General features: G+C 38.9%; 2 protein-coding genes across 2 annotated transcripts in view; both read right to left on the bottom strand.

The window, feature by feature from the left end:
- Nucleotides 1-220: 220 nt before the first annotated feature.
- The window catches only part of LOC136280501 (E3 ubiquitin-protein ligase rnf213-alpha-like), a 184,377-nt gene continuing 164,679 nt past the window's right edge, over nt 221-19,918 (bottom strand). Inside the window, exons 80-85 of the mRNA XM_066165803.1 lie at nt 5,859-6,066; nt 5,190-5,264; nt 3,737-3,937; nt 3,339-3,428; nt 2,874-3,043; nt 221-2,252 (exon numbers count right to left, since the gene is read on the bottom strand). Coding sequence (XP_066021900.1) covers nt 2,078-2,252; nt 2,874-3,043; nt 3,339-3,428; nt 3,737-3,937; nt 5,190-5,264; nt 5,859-6,066 — 919 coding nt within the window. The 3' untranslated portion in view covers nt 221-2,077. The remainder of the gene's footprint in view (nt 2,253-2,873; nt 3,044-3,338; nt 3,429-3,736; nt 3,938-5,189; nt 5,265-5,858; nt 6,067-19,918) is intronic.
- On the bottom strand, nt 16,064-17,914 carry LOC136280108 (uncharacterized). Its single transcript, XM_066164766.1, has 4 exons — nt 17,826-17,914; nt 17,164-17,272; nt 16,990-17,081; nt 16,064-16,250 (listed from the first exon to the last, which is right to left on the bottom strand). The coding sequence occupies exons 1-4, from the start codon at nt 17,909-17,911 to the stop codon at nt 16,064-16,066; spliced, it is 474 nt and encodes a 157-aa protein (XP_066020863.1). The 5' UTR covers nt 17,912-17,914.

Genomic DNA, 19,918 nt, shown 5'->3' with positions numbered 1-19,918 from the left:
CATGGTATATTTGTACGATAACGCTTTTGAAAAATTGCTTAATTTTTAATTTAGCGAAGTGTACTGTTGACATTTCGGTATCTATAACACAATTACTAACTGGAACTACGAATGATTTGTTTTGAGTCATCAAAGCCATTTCACCGCTGACCACTCATATTTCAGACTATTTTCTTTCCGGCTCGTCGCCCGTGACGTATAACTTCTAGAACAGCGAAGACATGGCATCCAATCTCGATTTTGCCGAGGATATCGAGGAAGCAAAAGTATATATGGCGAAGAAAAATGATTTCCAATTGTTCGAAGTGAGGAATATCTTTCATTCGTCTTGTTTTGAGAGAGGAGATTCGTTGATCGTCCGCTGAAAGAATGGAAATGACATCGGATCACTCTAGATCCTTATCTGAAACCAGAGAGGTTTTTTCTTCAGTCAACATCCAAGAGGAAATCCGTTAAATTAACAGTATCACTACACATATGGAAAATCATTCTTTGGTTCTATCCAAAACATTTTCGGTTTAAGCTGTATGGCTAAACAATCACTTGCGATGTTAATTAATTCAGTTTCGTAGTTACACGGACATCATAATTGCACCATTGTAACAATCAGAAAACCAAGACCTCACATGTTCCTACGCAGATCAAAATCATATTTAAAACTGATTTTCTTTTCAACCTCTCCCATATGTATTACAGCTTTCCCTCCGGAGGAAAATGGCTCATAATTTTGTCAGATACCGACTTGGTTTTCATATTTCGAGGTCACTAGAGTACTCCCGGTAAACCAATCAGGATAACAACAAAACACATCACGTTGTGGTTTTTGACGACTGGTGGTTTTACCCTTCATAGTTTTATAGTGCTCATGGGTTTCAGCCACCTCGTCAGCGTCAGAGGGCGGAAAATTTGTATTGTTCTAAGCGTATAATCTTCCTCTTTATTTCCAGACTTAGTAGGTACTTATCGAGGGTCTTTGATGACAGCTGTAATGTATTGCGTTACATAATGTCACATAACGTCACTACGGTAAGGAACTTCCAATCACGCCGTAAATCTACTCTCCTGAGGGTGAGTAAAATAGCTGATTGCGAGTACTGTACGCTAAATATACTTTCCTGATTATTAAATAAAATACAGTGGAATTAGAGGAATCAGAGTGTTCCCTTGACTTATGAGTACTCTACAAACTGGCGATGAGGATTCTCCAAAACTCACAGAAGAAAACGACGACATAGAAGTGGTAGAAACTCCTCCACAAATGGAACGGCTGCTTTATAAATGTCAACGGTGCTGTAAGCCGACAGAAGAAACTACATGTTTATATGAGTCTTACAGCCCAAGAAGTATCTTAGAACATTAAGGGCACTAGAAGTTTAAAATTTCAGTCTGTAAGTAACCGTAAAAATTTTTTCCTCTCCTAGCCTGGAAAGTGTTGGCTCAAGAACCGGCCACTCAGTTTTCGTCTTTTCTACGACTAAATTGGCAGGAACGATGGCCCAGAGAGAAAAGCGGTTAATTGAATCAACTATAATCACAACAGGAAGTATCATAATTGCACAATTGTAACAATGAGAAAACCAAGAAAGGATCTTTTCATCAGGACCTTTCGTATGCACATAAAAATTTTGCCCGGGCATAACTTTGGGTGGGGTGCTTATTACATCACATTTGAAGATACCAACACCGGAAAAAATTTATGCAACAGTTTAATGAAAGAGATACTTTCTATACTAACTTAAAATTAATTGAAAGTGCGGTTCAAACTTGCACGCCATGCTAATATCATTCTCAGCTGTAGCATTTTGAGTTACCTTTAGAGCGTATAAGAAAAAATTATTAAAAAATTAACTAATAATACCATTCCGCTTTAGTTTTCTTATACATAAAAGCTCCTGCTTTTTCTACTATTTTTGCAGAGGGAGACATCGAGAAGAATTTCTTCTAAAATTCTAAATAAATCAAAGGTAAATATACGTGGCAAAAGAAACTGGCTGGCCCTATTCATTAACTACAACAACGAAATACCTTAAAGTAGCCACAAAAATGGCAGTATTTACTACATGCCAACATTTTCAAATTAAGGAGAAGATGGAAATGCTTGACGATCTTTGTGGAAGTCGTCATTTAGCTGGACAGCGGAGTTCCAAACGTCCTTTAGGTGCGCCATTTTGACGCTGTCCGGAATGTTCTCTGTTCCTGGGATCGGTTCCATGCCTTTGTCGGCCAAACAACATTCCAAGTAATCTTCAAAGCTGTAATAAATTTGTATTTAGATCTTAGTCCTGTTAAACTATAGTACTTCGCAAGGCTGTTTAGTCAAAGTTAGGATTTAAAAAGCCGCAAAGAGTGTACCGGAAACTGACTCTTCTCCCCTAGCAATCAGCAATATCAGGATATCACTATTTTCAATTCACATCTTAAATACCAGTGTTAAAAAGAATTGAGCGTGGACTTGAACCACAAGCTCGTTTACAAAATACAAAGGAGTTTTGAATAAGAGAGGAAATTTAGGGAAAATTGAACAACAAGACGCAGTAAAGTGTTCATCATTAGAACCTTTGGTTCAAATACAAGAAAAGACACTGACGATATTATCCCTCCCAAGAAATAATATCACCTAGAAAAGTTACAAATATCTTTTTTGAGAAACAGGTTTTTTGAAAGCCAAACGTCTATATATTAGGCATAACAGGGCAAGGAAATCTCGTGACTTTTATGGTTTGCACTTCATAGCTCGACAGTGGCACGGTGGAAAATGCGTTATTTCCTGAAGTTACGAAAGCAACCGTAAGAAGTGTATGATAAGATAACGACTTTGGCCCTTATTTAATTGACGCATTATAGAATGGAACATTTCGAATAGCCCGCCTTACATCATCGTCGAAATCGTTTCGCCATCTTTTTTCACATTTAGAAGAATAATCTGCAGTAGCTGCGGCAGAAATATGTCCATATCGATTTTTCGCAACTCGCGATTCAGGTTGGCCTTTTCTCTTGAGCCAAGTTCTTCCTTGAAAACGTCGGATAATTGCTCAAAAGGCTCCTGAAAAAAAATTCCCGAAAAGGGTTTGTTTTAAAGTGGGTCTGACGAGCTTAAACACAACTAACCAAACCTTTAATATCAAAACTACACTTTGATGACCTTGCGGTAAAGTTAAGGTATACATCTCGTGTAGAGCACACAGAAACACTAATCAAACTTTGAACGAAGTTGCAGTTGTCCTTTTTATTCGTAAACGAACGAATGCTATAAGGCTAAAGTTCCAGAAAAAGTGACGGAAATTACACAGATCGAAAATTAAAACCATCAAAATGAAAAAAATTACTTCAAACCTAACCTGTTTGTTCCTGGACTTGATTTTTGCTCTCTCGAGAGCCATAAGCCGCCACAATGCCAGGGTATGGGACAAACTGCAATGCTGCTCTGCCTGCAACAAGATGGCATAATCCATAAGAACCCATGGAAGAATCAAAACACTCTTAAATAAAACAATTGCTGGCGTAGGAGCAAATAGTCGAAAACAGGGCTTCTCCTTCAGTTAACTATTAGAAAATATTATTATACATCTCTTACACATCGTTCGAATGCTGTACAACCTCTGGCGTCCAGAAATGAGTTTTTGTAGCAACAAACAAGAACATTTTGATTCAGATATTGGTGTTGTGAGCGTTGCACCAGTCAAGAAAGATGACCGCTCAAGTGAGTCTTTCAAATAAAAAGGAGAAATTTACTCACCGTTGCACTCTTGAGACCGCGATCTTTGGGTAGCTTAAGTACCTCATGTAAGTACCATTTTAAAGGCCTCTCCGGCTGGCCACCCGATGAGGCAAGAAAACCAATGGCAATATCCAGTGACGATATAACATCACAGACATCAGACAAGGAAGACCGCAGATCATTAATAATCTGACTTTCGACTACGCGGGAAATTGATTCCTTCAAAAAAAAATTGGTGTAAATGTATTAGATCTTGACTACACCAACATCGTAATAATGTTATAAATATATTACTGTCGACATAACAAAAACAATTCAGAGCCGAAAACATGCTTCCGTTAACTTAAATAGCTGGAGGGAAAAGTCTATCATGTTAGAAAGTGGAATGTACTACTCTTTCCGTGGTCAAGACGGATCAAAGTGGCTATAAACCTGTTTCCCAAAAATACAGTCAAAGACAGACCAGATGACAAAACAGCAAAAAATGCAGCAAGATTTCGTTCCCAATGAAACTACAAAAAGTTAGTAAAGGAGTAAGGTTCTAAAGAAACTGTGGCACTGCGTCGGTGGGAGAGTATAACAGGTAATTTAGTTAACAACTGAGTTGAAAAGGTAAATTGGCCACCGTAAAGAGTTTAAAGGCTGACGTTTCGAGCGTTAGCCCTTCGTCAGTGCAAGTTATACAGTAAATGACATTGGCGGAGGTGCATGTAAAGTGATCAGTGATCTTAATGGATCTCTTGGGTGCCAACATTTTCTCTACGTTAGGAATGAAAGGACAAGTTTTGCATCGTGGACGAGCGCACTTGAAAGTTCCAGGTTGGTCACTGGTTTGAAATGAACTTCTGACCAAAAAGTTGCCCATGTTTTTGTCACGTTTGAATGAAATTAGTGGAGGTTGAGAAAAGATAGTGCCAATCTCTGAACCGTTTTGGAGTAATTTAATCTTTTTAAGGATGATAGATTTAACTGCGTGGTTATGAGGGGGAAATGTGAGAGTGAATGGAATGCGGTCACCGTGCCCCACAAATTGATCGCAGTCAGCACTACAAACGGCTGAGAAGGAAAACACTGACCACATTCTATTCAACCACGCAGTTAAATCTATACGGTGGCCAATTTACGTTTTCAACTCAGTTGTTAACGTTAAATACCTGTTAGAAGCGGTTAGATTGCAAATAAATGAGAAAATAGATGAAAAAACACATTACTAAATAAATAAACATATTTCATAAATGAAGATAATTTGAAATGTTATCCCAATTTAAAACCCCCAGTTTGCATCGACAATCAAGCATTATCAGACACCCACCGACACCAAATCTCCTTTTCAAACATTCCACACCTTGAGATTTTATTCTTTGGTGCGTCAGTGAAACTAAGGCGAGAGCAAATTTCTTTTATGGAACTTTACAGAACACTGGTTAAATATATATATTGAAACAAAAAAAAGGGAAACTATGAAATTTACCTGAGGAATTTTTCCAGCTAGGGAAGTGAAAACTGCGTCATCTCGGGTGTCTCGGCTGAACGCAAAACGTTCCTCCTGAAACAAAAGAAAAAAAAAGCTGACAGAGATTACAATTACTTTGGTTGCAATTCTTCTTCCAGTTGTGAAGGGATGCTCATAACGAAGCACTAAACGCGTCTTCAAAACGGAATTTTTGTTTTTTTTTTTTGTTTTTTCGAATGTTTGGTCATCAGATACTGACCAGAGGGACAAGTAATTCAAATAAAAGGTTAAAAAGGACGAATAGCACTAAGTGTTAAGAAATGGGGCTGACACTGCTGTTTGCAACATACTTCCCAAAAACCAAAGCAGTTTGCATATAGCCCTTTACCCTACGAAATAACCCCTCTTTTGACTTTTCACAGGATTCCTATCTTTGAAAGGTGAAAAAAGATAAGCTTTTTTTATCCATCAACTGAAATTGTTATGACTGGTCGAGACATATCTTCAAAAGAGAAACGTGTCTCTAATAAAATAAGTTTGAAACTGTTTGCACTAGGTTGAAGCAAACTCAGTAAGAGAATGAAGAGAATAAATACATTCCTGTGCGGTGAAAACGAGTTCTACTGAAAAAACAGAAAATGCTTTTTTCTCATCATACATTATGTGTTCTAAATACTTCCACCCTACCTTGAACTCGACAAAAGGCCTTCCCCACAACAACCTGTCTATCAGCTGTCTCTCCAGAGCCGCCCAATCATAGTGAACTAAGGTCTCCTGTCCCACCTCCAGAGAGTAGTTACAATGAGCCAGGATGAGGGGCAGCAGGTCTCTTTCAGGATCATAGGCTATTAAGTGCGACAAGGTCACCTCTGATACGGAGACACGCTCCAAGGGACTTTAAATGAAAAAGAATATTTCAGATGAGATGTATAGTTGGATCTTACTCATAAACAATTATGAGATGAGGTTTTTTGTAATATCCAGAATAATCAAGGTCGAGTTAGGGGTTATCAGCCGAAGCCGAAGGCTGAGCCGGCTAATAATCCTTACCAAGACCTTGATTTTTCTAGATATCACAAAAACCAAATCAAATAATTGTTTTATAATACATTGAAGGAAAAAAATGTTCACAAAAGTAGGCGGAATTGATAATTTATCTCTAAACGCGTAAAAATATACAAATCAGCAAGCAACACAAAGCGCGCGAACTTGACGTGATTACCCTTAAAATTGGCACTGCAGTTACACGTGACATGATTACCCGTGACCTTGAGTGTCCTTGACATGACAATTGTATAATCTGAAACTAGATGACGTCCCAGGCGCTGATATCGAAAATTCACCGAAGGCTTTCGGTCAATCAGAAAAGAGATAGTAAGTTGAATGCATAATAATGACTGTAATTGTCTGTAGTTAAGTGTCCTATGCTTAGTGGGGTAATTATCCAAGACTGAGCAGGACTAGCGGAAAATTATTTTCATCAACATCGTAACTATTTCCAATGTACATTATTCTCGAAAATAATAGCCCCAATTAATGACATTTTTCATTCTAAAGCTACATTTAGAGGAGACGATAACTGATTGCAGGATGCTGATATCAGTCTCATGTTGCAGCTCAGTCAGTTTGACAAACACCCTAGACCTAAATTAAGTAGAAAAACGTTATCTACGCTTTAGACAGCTCGAGTAAGATCATATCGATCAACTATTTGCTTCTATAGAAGGTAAGAGGAAAATGGCAACACGTAAGCTGTTCATTATAAAATTATGTACCTATCTTGATTAGTTGCACTACGGTAGGCTCCCAGACACTCGTTATTTGCATTAACCAGGAAGAAGGTGAGTGAGGTCGAACAAACTCCCATCCCAGTGGTGCTGGGGAGAACCATTGCGATTGGAAAGTTGTTGTCGATTGTGGTATTACAAAGGTCTTGTGGAACGCGCAGGCGACCTTGGGGTGTAAAGAATGACAAAGACAAATTAGAACCAGATGAAAGTACTCAAAAGAAGGCACGGTAAAACTGCTAGAACAAACAATCAACGAAAACACTGACTTTGAGTCAAAGTTGAAATAAATTACCACATTAAAAAATTCGATTGATAGAAAGAATAACAAGAGAAAAATACCGCATTTTTTCTAAATCAGTGTGATCTTTTTTAAAAACCGGCAAATCAAATGTTCGAGGTATTATTTCATGACTAAGTTTTGACTCCTCATCCGAATCTAAATTTAGCATCACTTTTGAGTTTGGCCTTTTTCATCTCACCACGCTGGGCTCAGATAAATTACTAAGTAACTAAACAAACATTTATTACAGAAAGAAACGAAATTTGGTCGCAATAATCACTTAAGCCTTCTTTCGTGTACCCTGGAAAAACGGAATAATTATTGTACCTTGATCACCGAGAAATGACTTGCAAGCATTCCATGCATTCCTGAAACTCTGGAACAGGTTCGTATACTCCTCTTTCACAGATCCTGGAGACAAATTTGATCTCAGCAGAATTAAAATTTACTTCAAGAGTCATCACAGTTGCACTTACACTGGCAACTTTCTCTTCAGTAAAATTCACGCAAAAAATCCTTATCCAGAAGAAGTCATACGGAAAATATCAAACACGGAGACTTATCAAGGCAAATCTTGTCTAGGACGCAATTTACTTGCGCAGATGACCCGAGAAGAGTTACCAAGAAAATTCTGGCCATGAACATTCTTTTTGACAAATAAATAAACGAAATAGAAATTTAGCCGTCACATTTCCAAGGGGTAGAAATGCTATAGCTTTGACACCTCTGTCATTCTAGTCGTCAAAAGATATCCTGTGGAAAAACTAACAGGGAAAGGTGCACCTGCTAACTGCAGCTTACTGTTTGAAAAGCATCTCAAAATATCAACCCTTTGCATTGAACAATTGCCATGGCATTGGCTATATCGGATACAGGTTTGTAGCTTATTTAGTACCTTTGGGAAGGTCCTTGAGAAATTCAGGGACGGTATAATTCTCAGCATCTGTTCTGTCAATTCTTCGGTGGAATCTGTCCATTAATAGACGCTGGAGGCGAACAACATCGGGTAGAAACTGAACGAAACGCAACTTGTGTTCCTGTATTCGTTAAAAAGGAAAAAACAAATAAAGATAGAGACTTAAAAGAAAACTGCCTTCGGTTTTTCACGAGCAGATGCTGCCCGAAATTTAGGCAGAAAAAGGGGTTGGAATTACAAGAATAATCTTTGTAGCACAGAACCCCTACTCTTTGCAGCAATATGTTGATGTTACCTGTTTGAGGAATGACAAGGAAAATCTTTGTAGTACAGAACCCCAACCCTTTGTAGTAATATGTTGATGTTACCTGTTTGAGGAAAGCGTCCAACACTTTGAATTTCCCTCCGCCACCAGAAAGGACTTCTCTTTGAAAAGAGCTACTCAGTTGCTCAACAGTTATACGGTGTCTGTACTTCCAAAGAGCGCGAGACATGGGCCTAACGCCCTGAGATAAGTCTTTAATCTGTTCATCGAACTCGTAAAGTTGACGTACCAGCGGATCCTTTCCTGAAAAGGACACAATACAAAGATGTGTGAAAATTTCTTATTCAACGGTTTCGCCAGAGTTTGTAATAACTGTGCGCGCTTTAGCAAAAATTGAAAAAAAACGCCTTACTACCAGCTAAGGCCTCTTTCAGGGATAGCACTAAAGCCCTCCAATCCACTAGTCCTACTACTAGTAGATTCGCTTCCCGCGCATTTTTTACTGCATCAACAAGTAAAATGAAATAGCGTACCAAATCTCCCGTCTCCCATCAAAAGTCTTGAGGCGTTTTGGAGATTCTCGTCAAGATGCTGGGAAGATATTGCAAAAATAACAATAACACTAGAACGCTAATCATACGGATAAAGATCGTATGTAGCAAAGCAATTGGCGAAACAAACCAAAAGAAATCACTCAATTTTACGTACGGTGATGACAGGAACAAGAATATCAGAGCAAAAAGCTTTCTCCCAGCTGCGGCGACTTTCCTGAGTTTGAAGAAGCATGTCATGGTCATTTCCTGGAGAGTATGAGAAGAAATGGGAAACAATGGGCAATAATGATCAAACTGGATAGCAAAATAGAGAGAGAGAGAGAGAGAGAGAGAGAGACTGAATTTTTGTTCAATATGCTAAACTCGCTATTTAGTTTGATCAACGTGAAGGCAAAACTAAATATGACGTCATCAGAATCAATTGGTTCTCCCTGCTTTGCTGCCATTTGCTACTTCATTATAAACAAAATTCAGTAACATCAGCCGGCGACCCGTACGCCATTTGTTTCCCTTTTTGATTTTAATTCTACAACCACACCATGGTGTCATCTGTTATCTACTACTCATTTAATCATACCGACCAACCAGTTCGAGGGCTTACGGTTGATATGTTAACTTTTCTTAGAATTCGCAACCAGAGCTAATTAACTCCTCAGTGTCGGAATTGATCATAGTTATATTATGATGATGGCTAAAGTTTGCGCACAAGACAAATTTCCGGTTTCTAAAGCACAGTTTGGCAAAGAATAGAGCTATTCACCCTCGATGATAAGGGAGTCCATCGGATGAGAGTTTACCCGTTGATCAAAGTGTGTTTTTACACTAATTTTAAGGTATGAAAGCTTGTACCAGTTTTTCCCCCATTTAGCGAGATCATCTGCTGTAATGCTAGATGAACTGTCAGAGCTGTGTCATCAACACTGCACCTGAGTGCTCTACTAAGAACATCCAGGTCTCTCTGCAAGTGCTGCCATAAAAACTGTCCCACAGACTGCAACGAGCATGAAGGTGTGATCAGCTGTGCGGTTGCCTTTGAAGAAAAAAATCGAAGATTTTTAATTGTACTCAAGAGTGAGATAGATGAGAAAAAAAACTTGGCTGCTTTTCTTAATTAAAACCATATGGATATTAATTCCATCAGGTTTTAGACAAAGTTATCTCCAAGTAGACACTGGACTTGTAATCTGGTGGTCCCGGGTTCAAACACTTGAAACTCTCACTTGATTTATTCTCGGTTGCCCCGAGTTTTCAACTTCTTGGCTTGGTTTTTATACCCACTGTAAATAAAGCCTAATACTATTCTTATCGTTATTATTATTATTATCATCATATTAATTTGAGAATTCCTATCACTCTGAAAACCGGTCAGTCAAACTATATATCACGTGAACCGTGTGCTCTTTTTCTTTACATCAAATCTACATCAAAACATTGGCGTTCTAGATCAAAATTCATTCTCTAAAGGAGTTCAGAAGGACCGCAGCTGATACAAAAGTTACCAGAATGTTCATTTTCTGACAGCCGCCCGCTGTGTCTAACGACTAATCACCTGTGGATTTCTGGATGCTCCCATGACCATGGCCGAGTGCACGATAATCCTCAGCAAACTGCACACTATCGGCGGCATGTCTCTTTGAGGTTCTGCGTTCGTAAGTCTCGAGCTAGGTTCTCCGAGTACATGGCCAGCTTTGGTCCTGTCTTTCCTAGAGATAGAAAGTTGAAAAGTAGATACCACTTGAGTAATCACTTGCGCTTCAAATTTCTTACAATAGATACGTCATAGAAAGTGCATTGTCAAAATAGATAGTCTGAGACTGCCTGTGGCTACTGATATAGTACAATGGTTATAGCATTGAGCAGAAATAGAGGTTGTATAGTAACGCTAGAAGGTAGTGTTGTTCACTTGCAATACACAAAACCCACAACCTACATAATTATGAGTACCCTGTTACACAAGGGAAAGAGAATTTGACAACATAGAATCTAATTGACACAAAGTTTCCATGATGCGCAGATAACACGTATTTTGACATTTCTGCAAAGAAAATTTTGCTTTTTGGTAATTAATAATTAAAACTACGCGTCGACGAGACTGAAAGTTATTTTGAGATGCTTGTCGCTTTTTTTTTGTAGTGTCACGGCAAGAACTTAAAACATAATGCGTTAGTGTCTGTAAGCCAGAAATCCCAAAAGGAGGGAACTCAAAGGTGTATCGAGTAACAAGATACTTCGAAAACAAACGATTAGAAGTACCGGGTAACATCTGTCAAAATTGGGTCAATATCGGAATGTTTTTGTTACATACCGTCACTCACGCACTCACTCATACCCTAACATAGCTATAGCGAGACTAAATTTTTTAAGTTGGTCATTTGAATCCACTCAAGTGAATATAGACCACACAGTTTACATCCTCTTGATCTATTGTAATCTCTTCCATCCTTAAACATCTTCTTTCTTTCTTAGTATATTACTTTTGTGTTTCTACCTTCCAAGCTTCCATTTTCTAGTATCCTTTCTGGTGAAGTTAGTCTTTCAAATTGCACAAAAAATACTCAAAACATCTCAACGTGGCTCCCTTTTTTGATGAAAATTCGTCCTTAATGTGTGATGAAAAAAGACATTTTTTCCTCAAAACAGAAAGAACATTTAGAAACGTTTAAGTTATTCAAATAAGATGTGTTCAAATTACTTCTCGGAAACTCTGTATTCTCCAAAGAACTTGTGCTCCTTCCCTCCCAATAATTTTCCACAATCTGGACAAGTGCCCTGCTCCATTGGTACTTTACACTATTCCAAAACAAATGAAATCTATGTTAGTGAGCACAATGAGAGCCGGTGACTATGCGTGAAGTACATTAGGTTCTTTCCCTACTCGGGTAACAGTTAACTTGAAAGGTATTTACACCCTTCTCCCTTACCCATTGCGGTAAGTCTCTACCAACGCAACCCTTGATTTCATAGTCTGTGATAGTCAGTTGCGGATTCGGAAAGGAGTTCCCCATCAGAACCGCGGGTACTTTCCATTAGCCTGAAATCAATATTCTGCTAGGGAAAAGATCACATATTACTACTAAACTTGAAGTTTAGCAGTAATATTATAGTATTCCGTGTCTTATTTAGGCTCTAGTGCTCAAATAAAAAAAAATTTATATCTCCTTACCTCCCCGATGAAATATACATATCTGCAATTGACACACTCTGAAAGAAAGAAAGTAAGGTGTAAGATGTAATTTTAAAGTTCTCGTTGGAACAATAGAATTGTACATGCTTATTTGAGATCGCTGCTAAATTCAAACGTAAACATTTCTAAAAATACAAAAGACACTTACCATACCACTCTCCAACCCATTTAGTGTGTTTCAAAGTATCAGCCATGGCCTTCATGCACTCGACATAGTTATCCTCGGGCATTGTTGGTAAGAAAGAATTCTGTAACAGGAAATCAACGGAGCAATCAGATATTCTGTCAGTAAACTACGGTGGAATAAGGTACTTTAGAATTATCAACTGAGTTGATAACGTAAATGGCCACCGTAAAGAGTTTAAAAGTTTCGAGCGTTAGCCCTTCGTCAGAGCGAATAATGAAGGGGTCTGACGAAGGGCTAACGCTGAAAGATTTAAAACTTTTACCGTGGCCAGTTTACATTATCAACTCAGTTGATAATACTAAATTACCCTGTTATACTCTCCCACCGAAGCAGCACACAGTTTCTTTAGAAACCTACCCTCTTCAGTGTGGAACAAGACATGCAAATGCTCTTTTACCATTTTAACAATAGAAAGTAGATTTTAATCGTTATGGTTATCATTTTCACCTATGCTCAAAACATTTCACATTTTCTCAGGATAACATATCTTTGTATATTAACCTTCATAGTCGATGGATCAGTCAGGAGAGTATAAAGGGGCTGAGCCAAAGATGCTGCACCAACGCACTGCAAAGCTGCTACTGTATGGATCACAATTTCGGCCAAGGCGTGCTCCTGCGGACTCTTTCCATTGTAGATTTGAAGTTCCCTGAGATTTCCACCTTGTTTGTTTTCAAGAAGTGCCTTGGCGAAATGTTGCACCTAAATAATATACATAGCTTATTACAAAAAGAAAACGAACCTTTCAACAGCCTAAACAACGAGAGAGTAAGAAAAGAATGGTAGTGTTGACTATTCAATTGCCAATTCCGCTGGTTTCACACAAGTCGACCATATTTAACACAATAATCAGGAATTAAAAAATGTGCTAATTGTCTCTTTCTTTTCGAGTTACCTCAACGACAATCCATTTTGCAGTAAACATGCGCGCATGTTTTTAATTGCTCTTACCGTTTCATTCAGGTGTCCTCCATTTCTTACGAAATCGTCAAGCTTTACTCTCAGCTGAAAAAAAAAATTATCCTCTTTTCTGAAAGTAGCAGGCAAGAACGTGTCGAATTAGCGAAGAGGAAGGATGAATAAGCATACAGAGCAGAATTAAAATTTTCTTTGGAAAGTGTACACTGTTTTTCCTTACCTCCTGAGACAAATTCTGAGTCTGAACTGGAGAAATATTTGCCATCGTTATTTCACGGTATATCACCAGGAGGAGAATTACATTTTTATAGACATCTTGTAATCTTGTTTCCTTAAAAAAATTAAAAAGTTCTAATGGTGACTTGTTTGGAAACTTCTAATGAAAATGGTTGACTTAACTTTAATTGTTTAAAAGATACTTACATTTCGCTCACCAATATGGTTGTGAGATGTAAAACTGTAAATTTTAACCTCTAAGTCCTCTAAGATTACGTCAAATGAGTAAAGGGGGTAAGTTTCTAAAGAAACAGAGCGAATGGCGAAGGGCTAAAGCTCGAAATATCAGCTTATAAACTGTTAACGGCAGCCAATTTTCATTATCAACTCAGTGGATAAAACCAAATTATTTTAAGATTAAGACTGTCTTCATAACACAGGGGTGAATCCAGTATAATTATTTCTTAGGAGAGGCTGCAACACTAACGAGTAACGTAACTAACGGGTGACGTCAACAGATTTTGAAAGCGACCGACGAAGAAGAAAGCTTATGACCAGGAAATAACATAATGTGAACTGCTGAGAATGTATTGCAAACAATTCGGCAGATATTGTATAACCGTGAAGTTGTATTGGGAGGCCGCAAGTCATCAAATTCTTTTATCGCGTAATACATTTACCAAAAATGAGTACCAACGAGTTCTAAAATATCTGTGTCATTTCTGAATGTCTGGAGTTGATACAATCCATAATAACCCACAATAACGAAGATAAAAGGCCCAATAGAAAAAGAGAATATACAGTGGACACTAACCGTAATGGCAGTGACAATGTCTTGGATGTTCCCAGTGATGACAGTTTTGGCCAGCCCCTCACGGACGGCACGATAATGGTCTCCATGAACAATAAACCTGTCTTGGATTACATCCTCCTCCTGCAGATCGAAGACCAAAGATCAATAGCAAGCAACATGTATTACCATAAGTAAAATGTAAAAAGGTTGTTGCCTTCAAACATTTAAGAGAAGTGTTCAATTATGAGCACTAAAAAAGAGGACGGAAAGAGTCTGGATTTTCAAAAGTTGTTCCTCTTTTTGGCTCCTCCAGTTCTCAACCGTTGCGCTTTGATAACACTTGTGGTTTTTTAAGAGATATTCACGAGGTTTAAGTATATTTACTCGTATTGAGTTCTGAGAAATTCAGTTCACATAGTAGATGGCCTGTCTCGTTAACATGTTCACAGTAATTAGAGCACCTGACTACGAAGTCAGAACTTACCAAAATTGAATCCGTCTAGCATCCAGATTTTTCCTTTCCCGTCTCACACTTACGACATATGCATACTATTTTTCTATTATGATTCAGTTTTAACACATTTCAACGAAATACATTCATTCATCATTCATTGTTTACCTGCTTTATGGCCTCTGGAGGTAGAATCCACGCTAGTTCCTCATATTCACCCAGAGCTCGGACACAGTCCAAGCCATACCGCCTGACAAGCTGATTAAGCAGGTAGAGCCACGGTGTGGAACTCGACACTTGCTGTGGTGTGGAACTCGACACTTCCATGCAAAGCTTCCTTGCAGACTCTAATAATAACATCACTTCTCTCTTGGCGTCAAGGTCTTTGTAGCTGCTATCTCCCTCAATGAAAAAATTGTAAATGTACTCTACCACCAATGATAAGACGTAACGTCCTTTAGCAACCCAATCCAGAGAGAGAGCGCTAATTTCAGCAGAATCTTCGTCACTGGCCTTAAGAGCTGTAAACGACTCCTCGCAAGTCTTTTTAGCATGTTTGAGCTTTAATGTTATCTTCAAATCGGCCATTTTTGCTTGATAACGGCTGATAAGGATGTCTGAGGTAAAGGCAGTAAGATTTTGAGAACAGTTATAAAAGAGAACATCTCGGGTATGTAAGTAGTACGACCCAAGTAGCCCATGGGGCCGGTGCTTAACTCCGGTTTTCTTAGCATGAAGCGGCTAGGAGTATTGCTACTCCCCCCTGGATGGGAGGCTAGTCCATCGCAGGGTTACCCCCAGCACATTTTCTGATACCCATTTGTACACCTGGGTGAAGAGAACCATTGTGAGAGTAAAGTGTCTTGCCTAAGAAACATAAGACAATAACCCCGGCCAGGGCTCGAACTCGGACCACCCGATCCGGAGTAGAGTAAATATAAGTTCAGTTGAACTACTCTCACCTCACAGCACAGTATTAGTTAAGTTTACATACCTCCATACACTGGACGCATAAGATGCAGACTTCTTTGACGTGCGAAGATTCTGGTTTAAGCTCCGAGCCCCATGCAAGAAATTTCGCAAATGGTCTTTCACCAACTTTGTCAACTTCACACTGTTTTAAAAATTAAAGACAGTTTAGTATATGATTATCCTCCTATTAACTGGACAATTTAATGTAAATTGGAGACAGGAAAAAAGAAAATCAGACATGTTAAGAGGCACAAGAAAGTGTGAGTGCTAGCTGAGAAAGAGATTGTTTCTCAACACTTTTACCTTGACCGCAATAGCTGCTGGAGAAGAAAAGAACGCACTACAGGAGTGGGATCAATAGCATAATCAGGGAATGGAGAGAAATCCTTGGTCTGAGTTGGACTGATGACCGATAACATAACGCATAAGTAGAGTGATAGCTTCCTTTTCAAGGTCCTTTGACACTGAGTCACCACAACAGAATACTGACACCAGCTCCATGAAAAAGGCATTACATCGGCGACGTAACTCAGAGGCAGTCTCTTCATTTGTCCTGTGTTCATTAAAAAAACATGAATAAGTACCAGCATAGCAGTAGAATTATTTCTTTACCCTCAATTTCAATAACGCTCCGGCTTCGGCCATGGGCCATGGTTTCCCACCATCAGTCAAAAATAACTTAAGTTTTTGGCATTTAAAGCTGTGAGAAACTATGATTACTCTGTGAAAATGTTGCGATGTAATTCTTCGTCTATTGACTTCAGGATGATTCGGATTTTTCAGTTTTGATTTTCATGTGGGAAAAAAATCCAGGAACGAAATAGAAAAAAAAGCCGGAGGGTAAAGAAAAGAACCAGTGACAAATCAAGCCTTGGTGTGATGCAGGGTCCTGGAACGAACCTCGCCCACACAATTCGGAGACGAGTGATCTCGCCCTAACACAACCCTGAAGTTGTTGGCCGTGGCAACGCTATGTTACCAATGAATACTTTAATGGACACAGGCCGATGACAGCTTCCACAATTACAAGCCTTGAAATGTCCCCAAATTTCACTCCGCTTTAACTTTCAATTAAGTAAATCAATACCACCCGAGAAATATCAGGAGATGGTTAGCCTGGAGTAGATATAATGTCCTGAAGAACTTTATGACAAGTGAGTCCAAAGAGGGCTCGTGTCAGACTTTACCCGAAATTAGTTGTGGGAGAATTTGTGCAGTCTCCGAAACTTGCGGAAGATTGAGACCCTATAATGTAGAAATAACAACTAAATTGTACATAACGTGCTGGTTACCTCTGCTTGATGTCTTCACTGTAGTTAATCAAGAATTTTTCGATGGTCTGCAGCGATCTCAGCGATGAAAAGTCAGTTTCATCTCCCAAAACCTTCAGAAGAGAGCAGTTTGCATTATCGAATTCTTATTTATAGTTCATTATTTCCGTTTCGTATCTCCTTACTCTAACCTACCTTCCACAACCTGATAACGCTCTCGGAATTGTCATCATCATCTTTCTCGGCGAACAAAGTCACGTGCTCCACAAAGAGTCGAACAGCTCCTGTTCGCTGCCACATGGATCTGATCCACACAAGAAGGAAATAATATAAGTACTTTCTCATTGTATACGCGGCCTAGTACATTCTACCAAACGGGTCCTCTAGACAACCCTTTAAAACAAGATACTACTAAACGATTGCCTTAAAAAAAAAATTTAAGAAATATGTACAGGCAGAATTCGAAAAAGTCACCAAGACAAAAGCCTTGCAAGATTCGCTTTCTCGTGTCGTCCTTAAAACCTAGAATCATTCCCTGTAAATTCTCAAATAGCAAATTTCCAAGTTGGCCCAGATAAAGTAAAGATATAAATACCTCTTTGAAGAGGTATCATTAAGTTCTCTGTTACGATGTTTACTCTCTTACTCTCTTACTAAGCATGGCTGGCTCAAAGACCAACTATTTAAACATGCAAAATCCTCTCATAAAAGACGGAGCAAGAAAATGACTGACTGGTTATATAGTCTTATCAATAAGGTCTGCCGATTAAACTAACTGCAACAAAGCCTTTAGTCAGCTTCTGCTCATGTCACAGTCAAAACTAACCTCAAAAAGGGAAAATTGGGTGCTTTGTTACCTGCAGTGACCAAGCATTACTGTTGATCTCTCTCCAAAGTTTGAACATTTCTCCGTGACAGGTCCAAACCTCTCTTTCCTTATCATGTCTTCCACTGCTGGCCTTATAGACAAAAACTCTGTCACACCATGTTCGTCGTGTCTCCGGTGAAAGTAACATCTCTTGTGAAGGCTCCAGTGTCTCAAGACAAATGTTCAATGCTATGACATCCCAAAGCTGTATGAAATTTTAAAGATTAAAAAAGTCACAGAAAAGAACATATCACAGAACAGTCAAACAATATGAAACGTTTTGCCTGAAACGGAAGAGGGAGGGGCTCATTTTGCGCTTGTGACTGCCTAGCCATTACAAAGAGGTGATAATTTTCAGTTATAAAACAAGGACATATAAAATAACCTGGCCTGCCTGAGGGACTTAAATGTATCAGTGTAGGAGACCCTACGGAAAGTTTTGCCTAATGTGGTAGAAATTATGTTAATAATCACTCTAATTAAAAGTTCTGTTTATATAATATCTTAAAATATTCGAGTAAATTGGGAGCTCATTAAAATAAGGATGAACTTATAACTAACGTATTACACAGCAACAAAAGCACCTAAACTCACCACTTCTGACTCGTTCCTTGAAGAGTTCCCGTAGTCTTGGTAACAGATGAGGATTCGCTTCACGACTGTATCAAACACTTCAAACGGTGTTGAAACTATGATATGCGCAACATGAACGAGTGCTATAACAATGGACTCGTTACCATACTCATCTTCCAGGATAACAATTTCTCTCGCTGACGAAAGAATCGCTTCGTAAACAAGCTGAACGAATAGAGGGAAAAAAGCAAACTCAAATGTAATCGTGCTAACGAGAGCATCATCTTACAAATTAAAAGCTTATATTTTTCTTTGACTTTCCCTGATTTTACCATCAAAAGGTCAAATTCCTCCATCTTGTATAGTAATATATTCGATATCGGTTTTGATCGCTAAGTTTATAAAGTAACAATTAAAACGATTTCACGGGAAGGCTGCCCTTTGGTGAAGAGCATAAGCAAGCGCTACGAAAGAAAATATAAACTTATTATCCAAGGAAATCTGATATTGCGATGAAAAACACAGGTAGAAATGAAAACCTCGTGCTCCATATCGCTGAAAGGCTTGTACACATGTGAACAAAAAAATCCACCAGATACGGCAGTACTGCGGTCCGCGGAGTGCAAACGGGCGCATTCAGCGAGTGGGGTCCCAAACTGCGAGGTACCAATCAGTTCACGAAGGAGAGTCTAACAACAGAGTGGTGCTAGAATGAGCTGCAACCGAAGAAAACAAAACATACATGAGACAACTGTTGCTACACAGAGTCCTAAATTTCCCTCATTAACGTCATGACACATCAGAACATATGGTGCATATCGAGATTCCCATGAGTGGAAAATTTATTCCAGTGATATCTTTTATGTAGTCCCTGGATTTTTAACCATTCCTGTTTTCGTGAACAGTAGAAAATTAGGAAACGACTGCATCAGTAGTGGTCGTCAGTCCTCGAGTTTACTCATATGGTGGTGATCATACACTAAATCTTAGTTAGGGTGACTGTTTTGTGTCAATCACTCATTATGTAAAAACGAGAGGACGACGGTGAAAAATATAGGAAACAAATGCCAAAAAAAGTTCGTTTTTGTACCTTCGACGCTAGATGAATCTTTTAACAATTTTTCCACGCGTTGCTTGATACTAAAAAGAAAATGGAAATTCGGCGAGGGGAGGGAAAAAACAATGATGACCACCGGCCCCAGAGCCAATAACTTGAACACGTTCTCCGGACAAGCATTAGTATATGCGGGGTGATAATCATGTTCACTGTTAAACTCAGCTCTGAGATGTTACGGTCGGCCAAGATCTTCAGCCACAGCCTCGGAAACCCACGTGTTGTCAATTCCTTCAACAAATCTAAATTTGCCGTCCTCTCTGTCTTCCAATGCCAAAATGATCTCGAGCCAACAATAGGAACCACCAACTGAGAACACTCGCTGCAAGAAGAGCCTTCTGAAGGTGCCCACTCTTGCACCACCTGTTCCTGACAGAGCTTCTGATTGGAGCCAC

The sequence above is a fragment of the Pocillopora verrucosa genome, chromosome 4, assembly GCF_036669915.1.
Source record: "Pocillopora verrucosa isolate sample1 chromosome 4, ASM3666991v2, whole genome shotgun sequence".
Taxonomy (NCBI): Eukaryota; Metazoa; Cnidaria; class Anthozoa; order Scleractinia; family Pocilloporidae; genus Pocillopora; species Pocillopora verrucosa.
The sequence above is the reverse complement of the archived record's forward strand: the minus strand, read 5'-3'. Positions and strand labels throughout refer to the sequence as shown.

Coding starts and splice junctions, on each gene's coding strand:
- LOC136280108 (XM_066164766.1), bottom strand. CDS start 17,911: ATGATAAGGAAAGAGAGGTTTGGACCTGTCACGGAGAAATGTTCAAAC. Junction 17,273..17,825: donor GTAATGCTTGGTCACTGCAG/GTAACAAAGCAC, acceptor TGTGTGGATCAG/ATCCATGTGGCAGCGAACAG. Junction 16,251..16,989: donor AGTGAAGACATCAAGCAGAG/GTAACCAGCACG, acceptor TAATGAACACAG/GACAAATGAAGAGACTGCCT.